Source organism: Drosophila pseudoobscura, chromosome X (genome assembly GCF_009870125.1).
Source record: "Drosophila pseudoobscura strain MV-25-SWS-2005 chromosome X, UCI_Dpse_MV25, whole genome shotgun sequence".
Lineage (NCBI taxonomy): Eukaryota > Metazoa > Arthropoda > Insecta > Diptera > Drosophilidae > Drosophila > Drosophila pseudoobscura.
In genome coordinates this window covers 48,539,986-48,550,472 of record NC_046683.1, presented here as the reverse complement: position 1 = coordinate 48,550,472, position 10,487 = coordinate 48,539,986, and the positions used below count along the sequence as shown (strand labels likewise).

The following is a 10,487-nucleotide window of genomic DNA, read 5'->3' as shown; positions in this document are numbered from 1 at the left end:
TGCGAATGGCAACGGCAAGTGCCGTTCACAGCAGCACGCAAGCAAACAGCTGACCGCCGAAATTAATTGCATTGTTTTTCGAACATCGGAAAACTACTCCATCAAAAATCGAAATGGACACGGAGAAGCCTTCAACTAGTGCTGCTGCAGCTGCATCTGCTCAAGTAATGCAGGACCAGAATCCGCTCCTGGACTCGCCACTTCATGGGCCAACGCTCTCCAGCAGCTCCAGCTTCGAGGCACTGGCTCGCCACGACCCGAACCTCAGCCGACTGGCAACGCAAATGTTCCAGAAAACTGAGGAGTACATTACGCACGAGCTGAATGCTCCCCTGGAGGACTACAGGCTATTGGAAGAGATGAACAAGGCCACCATAGCCAAGTACAAGGACATGCGTCAAATTGCAGAGAACCTGAATGCATCTACCAGTGATCTGAGCCTCAAGTTCCAGCAGCTGGCCCCCCTAATGCAGCAGATCGATGAGATATCCGATACGGTGGATAAACTAGAGGCGGCTGCCTACAAACTAGACGCCTACAGCATAGCATTGGAAAACCGCGTCAAATGTGTGCTCCAACGCAAGGCGGGCACTCATGTGACCCAATAACCAGTGCAGGCCACTCAAAAATGCTTTTAGTATACTTTTTACAATAGATTTATGTCATTAACCAAGCAATAGCTTAAATATAATCGCAATTATGTTAAGAAATATCAAGGGAACTGCAATAAGAGGTGGAAATGGTAATTTATCTGTTCATTTTGTGATGTGGAAGATGCTACGTACTTTTGGCAACTGTGCGAATGGAACGAATGAGATTTAACACTTGGTCCTTGGCCGTGGGGGCTCCAAAATCTTGCTGGCCTGCTTGCCGGCCCCAGCCAACTGAAAATGTGCTCAAGATTAGCGTCGTGGCGCTTAAGATTGCAATCTAGGCGAACTTACACTTTGCCAGGAAGCGCTCCTCGTGCAGGATACAGACGGCATTGAGGCACAACAATGAGGCCTCGATGAGCGTCCAGAGAGTAAACATTATTAAACTATTGAGAATTATTTACATCGAAAAAACGACCGAATAATTGTTGACGTCAGTTGTCAGAAATATACCGAAACATACCGTCTTACTTTAAAAATATACCGTAAATATACTGACGAATTCAAGTTTATTTTACATATTCCTCGTTTTTTATCTTCCGTGGAATATTCTCAGCTATATAGAACATTCAGCCATGCCCACATAAATCTATCCGATTGTTGAATCAATTTTCTACTTGACTGGCTTGTTTTAAATACTTGCTTTTGTTGGAGTTAGTCTAAAAAAGGTTTTAGCGAAGAAGGTCAAATAAATAAAACGTAAGAGAAAAATCGTTACTATTGCTCAATTTCTTTATTCCGTTTAATGATGCTGCCTAACTAAAACCATTAGCTCTGCCCACATAATTTTAGGCCATTAATAAATAAATTTTCTACCTGATTGACTACTTTTAAGTACTCTCTTTTATTGTATAGTGTATAAAACAAGGTTTAAGCAAAAATGTTCAACAAACAACAGTGGTAACGTAAGTGAGTATGGAATGTCACGTCAACCGGAGGTTGGGCATAGGTATACCATATTTGGCTAATATAATATGAAGAAACTGTTTTAAAACGTAATAACCTACGAAATTATTTCAGATTGTTATGTTTTGGACATTATTAATTATTAATATTATGCCATTCTCATTTTCAAAATAACCCAATGAAAAAAGCTTAACCCACTGGACCGCCCTCTATTTAACAAGGTGAACAAATTGATGTCCTATCCCTCCTGTCCCTCTTCCGACTGAACTGCGCTATTATTCTTCCAGTTTCATTATTTTGCGTGAAGTGTATTGTAATGCCCACTGTTAGACAATGGCTTGATCGTTCCCTGTGCATGATCGGAAATCATATTCCCCCATTACGATATTTGGTTGAATATTACTGTCTAGCTAGGACCCTCAGCCGTGAAAAGGAAACGTTTTCCGATTGATAGGTAATCAGATATAGCATGTACCAGAATACTCATTTTACAAATATTATACTCAGTTTGTATTATTATATCATTGGTATTTTCGTGGATGTTGACATGATTACTAATTACTAGAAAGGTGTGTAAGGATTAGTAATTTAATAAGAGGAAGAGAATTAGTGATGGATATGATATGGTAGAGGGATTTATAATCCGAGCATAAGAGCATGCAAGGAATAATTCGATCTACAAAGTGGAAGGAACAACGGTTTTTTTTTTATGCGGCTCAACAGATCATGGCAGTCTATGTCATCCCTGATCAAGTTGTGCATAAAAATCACACCAAGCAAAGGATGGGAGGTTTACTAATAGCAGTCAACTAGAGTAAGATGGTGAGTCTCACACCTTCATCCCAGTTAAGGCCCCGTAGAGCAAAGAGTACAAAGTTTTTCTCTACTGATTCACCATACACAGGAGCCGTATTCTAAGATCGGACGAACAAGCGAGGTATAGAGAGTCTTTGTTATATAGGGGTCATCAAATTCCTTTTACCCCCTCTTAATAAACCCAAGCACGCCCCATGGTAAATAAGGACCATGGTAGAAATGTGAATATAGAAATATAAAAAGAAAATTTAAAGCTGCGAATCTTTAATCTTTAATCTATTTTTTTTCAACTATCGACGGAAGTACACCTAGGGCACAATTAGACCAATTATTGTCTGTAAAAGATAGATTAGTTAGTGGTTAAATTATTCTCCACATTCACATACCTTTCTCAAGCGTCCAAATACCCAAGTCAGTGAACGGAGGGACTTTAGGGTAGTAAAGTTCGTCAAACTGTTCCATGGGATCCACATCGAATGGAGTCTCTGCCAGCGGAATCAAACTAGGGCATGGAATGTTGGTTATAAGACAGAATAATATGTCTGCTGCCATGTCTTACGCCTTGAGGATGGGGGCTGAGAATGAACTTAGGTACGAAAGTCGCTTCAAGAAGAACTCGTGGTCAAACAGCACAGCGCGTGGACTCTTACGGCTGCTGCCAAACATCAGAGTAAGCGAAAGATCCACGCCAGAGTGAGCTATAAGAGTACGAATAGTTTTTGGAAGTATGTGGCGGTTGAGAGACGAGAAATCCACGGGCTTGAGCTTGTCATTCTACGGAAGAAAGACCCTTAGAAAATAATTTTAAAATAATTTCACATAGCCATACCTTATCCTGCTCTTCTTTGAACATGCGCTTTATGCGAGATATCATTGCGAAGGTTTCAATCATCTTGAGGGCCCAATATCTGGCGCCCAAACGCCGCTCATCCGGCTCATGGACATTTTCAGTGAGTTGTACGAGAGCCACAAAGATGTTTTCGGTGAACCCGTGGACGGCGATTAGGCTAAAGAGTCTCTCAGTGACCGCTATAATCTGTTCCTCATTGTCTTCTATATTGAGGCCTACGCCCATGAAATATTTCATTCTTAATATTTCCGCGACATATACATCTGGCAGGTTCTTAACAGTGGACGCTCGCTTGAACAATTCGTTTAGCTTATTTATCACCATGTCAAGAATTTCGGTGGGTGTCTTTAGCTTATTTTTTGATAAATAGGCCCGTATTTTATTGAACTCCTTCGGCTTTATTTTTTTGATAGCCTTGAGGCTGTGAGCGCTCTTGATCTGGCACTCCAAGGCTAGGTCGAAAGCGGATAGCTGATGAGCCATCTTCTGCCTGAACTTAATGTTTTCCTTGCTCTCCAGTTTTGCTGATTCCAGATCGCAGAGGGTATCCTTAAGCGGCAGCCAGTAGTTCTGATGAAGCCATTGTAGGCAGATGTCGGCTGCAGTCCGCAACAGATCCACGGGTGGCATTTCCGTGCCATGCGAACACTTGTGCCGAATGTCGACCACGAATGATGGTAGACCCAACTCCTGAGCCTTGTCGTACATGCTGCTCCAGTTGTGGCCTTGTACGGTGGACGACATGAAATTGAAGAAGCGCATAATGGCGTGGGCATAGATTTTCTCCAGATTCAAGTCGCCCTTCTTGTCGTTAAGCTGCGCCCGCACAATCACGGCAGTGGCCAGAGCAGCCGCGGGGCAAAGACTGCCTCGTCGGAGTTTCCAAATACGGATCATGGACAGACCCATCCGACGCTGATTGCTCGTTGCATTTTTCCCAAATATAAGATGGCATGCGTGTTGAAATTCCTCTCTGAAATTAAAAGTCTTGATCAAAACAATTACAAGCAACAAACCAAGCCGAACGTACGTGCATTTCCATGGTGCAACAATGGTTCTTTGTTTTGCAGCTGCTGCTATAGGTGGTGGCGTAACGCCGGGTTTGTCCTTTGAACTCATTTTTTATTTTTTTTTTATATTTTCAGTCTTTTAAATAATGAAATTTGCAGAAAAATGCCGAAACATGCCGTCTTACTTTAAAAATATAGACTGACCATCTCAAGTTCTATTAAACATATTCCTCAATTTTGATATTCTGTCGAATATTCCCTGCTATATAGAATATTTAGCCATGCCCACAGAATTTTAACCGATTAATGAATCAATTTTCTAGTTAACTGGCTTATTCTAAATACTTGCTTTTATTGGATTTCTATATAACGTTGAAAATTAAAATTAATAGATTGCTGAAATCGACAAAATATACCATTATATACCGATATACCGTAAATATACCGTCGGTTCAATTTTGACCTAAAAAATGACGAATAGCCCTTTCCAAATTCTGACCCTCAGAAATATACCATATCTGAAACCGATGAAAAACGAACATAGCGCACCTAAGCCTCCCCTTATTTTAATTAGGTGAACACCCTGAGATAAACGGGGAAAAATAGTACTGGCTGTAAATTCTTCTTGTAGTTCCATCCTTCAAGATTCGTAATTTTCGTGGAGTGTATTTTAATACCCACTGGGCAACATGGGGTTTATTTTTTTTTGTTCATGATCGGAAGTCAAATTTGTCGATTTTTATATTCGATTTAAAATAACTAGGCAGGACCCTCAGCCCTGATCACAAAAATGTCAAGGCATAAAACAGAAGATAGTGTGGAATGTCACGTCATTTCTTAAATGGTGTTGGCACTTGAACACTTGTTGCTTGTCTACCGGTAGTATGGAAATTTGTATACCCTATGTCGATAATTAAATATGACGGTACTGTTTTCCAAGCTGCTTTGAATCGTAATTAATAATGTCTTTTTTATAAATTCACATGCTTGTGACATATTAATGCATAAGATATGTTTTCTGTTTATATATCGCGATCCCGATCCCGATCCGATATAGTCCGTTAGCTTCCTCTAAGAATACCATTAACTAAAAAATCGAAATTTGAAGCACTGGCACAACAGCTGTTTGCCGATTACTACTCGATAGACAGGCAATCGATTGGCTTCGCCCGCTGTTCAACACGCAAAGTTATCGCGCGGCTGTTACCCAACACTACAACGAACAAATCATATTTTTTGTACGGGCGTAATTAGAAAGCAGAAATTAAAGTTAACTTGTACGTCCTACCAACAACCAGACAGATCTAATTTGGGCGGTGCAGTGTATGCCCGCGCCATTTATCAAGTGGCATAACCGCGTATCAATTGCCAATCTAATAAGTAAACGTTTTGAACTACGTCGCCATTTTTGACACGGCTCCGAAATCATCGAAAACACAAACGCACACAAACACACACCCAGAGACCCAGACCAGAGCTGAAAAAAACCTATCTGATCCGAACCGAAACCGTGTTTTGCTTGCGTGTGTTTGTCTGGTGTGTGGTTACGTCTAGGAATTTTTTGTTAGCACGCATAGACAGCAGAGACATTATTAGCATTATTAGTGCACAATAAAGCGAAACTAAAACCACTGATTTTCAACCACCGCCACAGCAACAGCAACTGCGACGTGTACACCATCATCAGTATCAGCACCAGCATCTCAGCATCGCCATCGGCATCACCAGGAGGAGTAACAAATAGAAGCGCAACTGTGATTTTACTTTCATACGAATTAGAATGGCCAAGACGTACGACTATCTGTTCAAATTGCTGCTGATCGGAGACTCTGGAGTGGGCAAGACCTGCATATTGTTTCGATTCTCAGAGGATGCTTTCAACACCACCTTTATATCCACAATAGGTGAGAATGCCTGCCCTCCTTTAAGACACCACTATCGATCGTTCCACGACATTACAATCCGCACACATCATCGGATCTGGTTGAATACTATATTTAATTAATTATGACGCCGCCGTCGGACTTCGCCAGTACTCACACATATTCACTCCACTTACACTCACACTCACACTCATGTGTGGTTGGCTGAGCGCTCGACTCAAGCTCGAGACCGTGGGCTGTGACTCACATCGAGAGCTCTTCTTTTCTTGCTTGAGTATTTGTCATAATTATTATTGTTTTTATATAGTACCCAGATAGGTGCGGACTCTTGGGCTCTTGGGGAGGGGCAAACGGATTGCCAACAAAGGAATCTGTAAACGGAAGAAGAAAACCTGACCAATTTGTGTGCTATTTTGGAGCTTATCGCAGCCCCGAGATATGCTATACACCCGCATAACAATTGGGTGCCTAAGCCAAGACTCACCCAAAAGTCATTGCACTTTCCAAGCTCTTATCGCGAGCCGCCCCTTGATGATTTTCTGTGATACGTTGCCTTCCCTTCCCTTCCCCACCCGGATTTCCCTTGCATTGCTGTGCGGAATCGACTTGCGGGGCAGCCGCCAATTGTTTATTTTCGTATTTGGCACGTTTCCCTCGCGCCAATTTCCACTTTTGGTCTATTTACTTAACGACATTGTTTTATTCAATTGCGCGTTTTGTCCCGCTTGTTTCTGCGTTCCCCTCTTACTCTTACTCTTACTGTTCTCTTGTTGTCTTTCTCTTTGGGTTTCGCGCTGCTTCTCTCTTTTGGACAGTACGTCATCATCTCATAGGTGCTTTTGCTTTTTTGCCTTTCTGCAAACAGGTTCAGCTTCTGCTTGCCAAATTTTATTCCGATTTACTCATGTGATTCTCTCTCTCTTTCCTTCTCTTCTGTATCTCCCACAGGTATCGATTTTAAAATTAGAACAATTGAATTAGATAACAAGAAAATCAAACTTCAAATATGGTAAGTAATTTAACTAATGTTATATTTTTATCAGCATTAATATCGCTCTATATATCTGTATAGGGACACTGCCGGCCAGGAGCGCTTCCGCACAATTACCACGGCCTACTACAGAGGTGCCATGGGCATTATGCTGGTGTATGACATCACCCAGGAAAAGTCGTTCGAGAACATCAAAAACTGGATCAGAAATATCGAAGAAAATGCTTCCGCCGACGTTGAGAAAATGCTGCTGGGCAACAAGTGCGAATTGCACGATAAGCGACAGGTACGAAAGAAAAAGAATGAGTTATTGGGCTATTGTTAGATTCGCTTAAGGGGACTTTATCAATGAGAGTGGGGTTGAATCATTAAGCAATGGAAACGATATTTCATTTATTGGCAATTTCTCTCTCACTGTCTCGAAGGTTTCCAAGGAGCGTGGCGAGCAATTGGCCATCGAGTATGGCATCAAGTTCATGGAGACCTCAGCGAAAGCCAGCATCAATGTGGAAGAAGCTTTCCTCACCCTAGCCAGTGATATCAAAGCGAAAACGGAAAAGCGAATGGTGAGTGCATCCAATATATCACAATGCTAATCCTCGCTCATACGCTTGTTATCCGTGCAGGAGGCGAACAACCCACCCAAGGGCGGACATCAGCTAAAAACGCTAGACAGTCGAACAAAGGACAGTTGGCTGTCCAGATGCAGTCTGCTTTGACGTGGCTGCAACATGTGGCTGATGGCACCGATACTGATGCGGCATGGTGGTAACAATTACGATTACACTGTATGTGGAGGAAGTAGTTTTCTTAGCTCCTGTTAGATCTGATCCCCACGAAACACCGAATCACTGAAACAACAAAACATCCCAAACAAAAGCCAGCTCCTGCTCTCCCCGAATATGCGCGATAATGGAATAGAAACATTGATTGCATTATGAAACAATTTATTAAATAAAGTATATGACGACGGTGTGTGCGCGAAATATACATAAATATAATGATACGTACATATATAGAGATATAAAAAACAAAAAAAAACACAAAATCCAGCCGCCAAGAGAAGGTGGAAGAGCAGCCAATCCAATCCAACCCGCCCGCGACCTTCTCTAAGAGGTTTTTGTTTAGTAGTATTTTAGTGTAACTATGATTTTCTGCAGGCAGCCCCATGTTTGCGCTGTTGTCGATTGTAAATTATTAATTGTAATGCAAATATATACATGTGTATGTGTGTAAATGTATGAATATAATTTAGGTTTCTTGTCCTTGTCTGCTCACCATTTTTTTTGTATTTTATAATTTATTAATTCTACCTATATACATATGTATACTTACAGACAATCCTTTGCCATTTTGTTAGAAATATGCAGCATGTTCAAACACGCACAAAACTCTATAAACTCCCCCACACACTTATTTCTACCACCACTCGCTCATGTTCTCACTCTCAACTGCCACGCGATGATATCTGTATCTAATGTGGTGCGGGTGCTGCTCCTCTTAATTTTTTTCCTTTTGCTTCACACACATTTCATTCGAGTATTCATATTTACTGTTTATTTTGTTTCTGCCGCATGCCACACACGACTGTCAATAGCCCGTTATTTCTAATAAATAAAACATAGCCGAGCGGAGTATTTCCAGCAGATATGAAAATTAAGAAATTACTCGTACCGTACCGCTCGTCGTCTCGATCGATAGGTACAAACATACGAGGAGATGATGATGCAGCAGCAGAGCAGTGAAATAAATATTGTGAAATTAAATGATAACTAAATGCATATTCGATACTAATTAATTACTTGTAATATTAATTATTAAACGTATACAATTTTATAAAAATACAAAAAATAAATCATGTGCAAAAGTATAATATACATATGTATTCGTGTATGTAGCCTATTAGTGGATCATCAGATCTTGGAAGAGGAGAAATCTTGTCGTTCTGGCAAGAAATCTCCCGATTACCTTTGGGCGGGGGGCCGACAGATGTATTTTAAAATTATGGCATACTTTCAGGCTGTATGTAAACTTATGAAGTATCGTTTGGGGTTGATGGGCTTAGAAATTATAGCATACTTTCAGGATGCCCCTTTATATGTATCCATTGTGGGCCTATGAAAAACAGTTATGCATATGAAAAACAGTATCCTTGATCCTCGAAAAGGACTCTGTCATGGCATGGCACGCCTTGACCGGTCCACAAATAACGATGAAATCGAAATGACTGGGGATGTCGGATCCGATAATGCAAGGGTCAAGGATATTTTTCTGCTCACAGTAATCCATGGCACGCATTGATCGGCTCACAAATAACGAAGAAAACCAGAAATATATTACTGAAGGAAATATCCTTGATCCTCGATAAGGATTCCATCAAATCAAGGATTTACTGCCAATCAAGAAGACGTCGCACGTCAGGATCGGCCTAAAAATAACGGAGAAAAGAAGAAAGCAAAGCTGGCTTGTTGTCATTTGTTGTTATTGTCAGTTTTTGTACAACAACAACAACAACCAATCTTCAATTTGCAGTCGCCCAAATGGCCGAAAATGAGAAAATTTCAGACCGAGGTACCGGGCGAACAAAAATCACCGGAAGGCAACTTAAGAAAATCGATTTTTTTGCATACTTTTGGGCTGAACAAAAGCGAAGTTGCTTTCTGCTGATTTCTGTTCGCCTGGTACCCAGAATTTAAATTGGTCTTCTTCGGCCATTTGACGACGGATTTATTTGGAAAATTTGCTTTGGCTATATCTCGACTATTAATGGGCCGATCGGGACGCGGCATGTCTTTTCGTGATCAGGAGTGTCCTGCCAACCGATTGGAACCAGAAAAATAGACATCCATTCCATCAGGATTTTCGCAAAAAATCATGATGGTTACATCATTGAATTTGCCAAAAATCTGACTCGTTTTCGAAGTCGAGATTTTGATGCCGTTCGACAGGCTGGATCCTTGCGATCCTGGGAGAGTCGGTCCTTCACCGATCTGGCCCTATTTAGCTGAGATATACCCTTTCGAAGATTTCGACTTTCACATCATTCAAATACTGGTTTTTTCTGCAAGCTATGTACATATATCTCAGCTCAGCGGCTGCCGCTCGGGGCGTGGCATGTCTTCTCGTGATGGGGGGGAACATCTTCGATAGAGTCCTTGTCAAGGATCAAGGATATTTTCCCCACTCATGCATATTCACTTCTTTCCTCCATTTCTTGTCCGATCAGGGACGCCTTTTTGTATCCGGCGGAACATCCTTGATCCTTGCAGTCCTTATTCTCGCTTTAGCATAAAAGTCTGCTATCCGCCTCTAAATATATCTGATGCTTCTTGCATTTTCCCGCTTAGCCTGAAAGTATGCCACAAGCGATGGTAACAC

The 10,487-nt window shown here is 41.4% G+C and overlaps 4 protein-coding genes and 1 long non-coding RNA gene across 6 annotated transcripts; 2 read left to right on the top strand and 3 right to left on the bottom strand.

Moving 5' to 3' along the window:
- Positions 1–7: 7 nt before the first annotated feature.
- On the top strand, positions 8–712 carry Blos2 (biogenesis of lysosome-related organelles complex 1 subunit 2). Its single transcript, XM_001353596.4, has one exon. It carries the CDS (start codon positions 114–116, stop codon positions 606–608), a length of 495 nt encoding a protein of 164 aa, XP_001353632.2. The 5' UTR covers positions 8–113; the 3' UTR covers positions 609–712.
- LOC4813815 (immediate early response 3-interacting protein 1) lies at positions 641–1,119 on the bottom strand. Its single transcript, XM_001353595.4, has 3 exons — positions 945–1,119; positions 786–884; positions 641–721 (listed from the first exon to the last, which is right to left on the bottom strand). Exons 1-3 carry the CDS (start codon positions 1,030–1,032, stop codon positions 666–668), a joined length of 243 nt encoding a protein of 80 aa, XP_001353631.2. The 5' UTR covers positions 1,033–1,119; the 3' UTR covers positions 641–665.
- A 1,503-nt stretch (positions 1,120–2,622) lies between these two features.
- Positions 2,623–4,473, bottom strand: LOC4813001 (uncharacterized). Its single transcript, XM_001353594.4, has 5 exons — positions 4,256–4,473; positions 3,205–4,198; positions 2,935–3,149; positions 2,762–2,877; positions 2,623–2,710 (listed from the first exon to the last, which is right to left on the bottom strand). Exons 1-5 carry the CDS (start codon positions 4,342–4,344, stop codon positions 2,652–2,654), a joined length of 1,473 nt encoding a protein of 490 aa, XP_001353630.4. The 5' UTR covers positions 4,345–4,473; the 3' UTR covers positions 2,623–2,651.
- An 898-nt stretch (positions 4,474–5,371) lies between these two features.
- On the top strand, positions 5,372–8,389 carry Rab8 (RAS oncogene family member Rab8). Of its 2 annotated transcripts, none has more exons than XM_015187494.2 (6): positions 5,372–5,512; positions 5,890–6,139; positions 7,067–7,127; positions 7,191–7,395; positions 7,535–7,675; positions 7,736–8,389. In XM_015187494.2, the coding sequence occupies exons 2-6, from the start codon at positions 6,016–6,018 to the stop codon at positions 7,826–7,828; spliced, it is 624 nt and encodes a 207-aa protein (XP_015042980.1). In that variant the 5' UTR covers positions 5,372–5,512; positions 5,890–6,015; the 3' UTR covers positions 7,829–8,389. The 2 variants fall into 2 exon arrangements, with proteins under 2 accessions (XP_015042980.1, XP_015042979.1); XM_015187493.2 differs by having other exon boundaries at positions 5,410–5,615.
- LOC117184504 (uncharacterized) lies at positions 5,890–6,857 on the bottom strand. The gene is made up of 2 exons (XR_004469903.1): positions 6,603–6,857; positions 5,890–6,489 (listed from the first exon to the last, which is right to left on the bottom strand). It is a non-coding gene; the product is annotated as an uncharacterized lncRNA (long non-coding RNA).
- Positions 8,390–10,487: the final 2,098 nt, after the last annotated feature.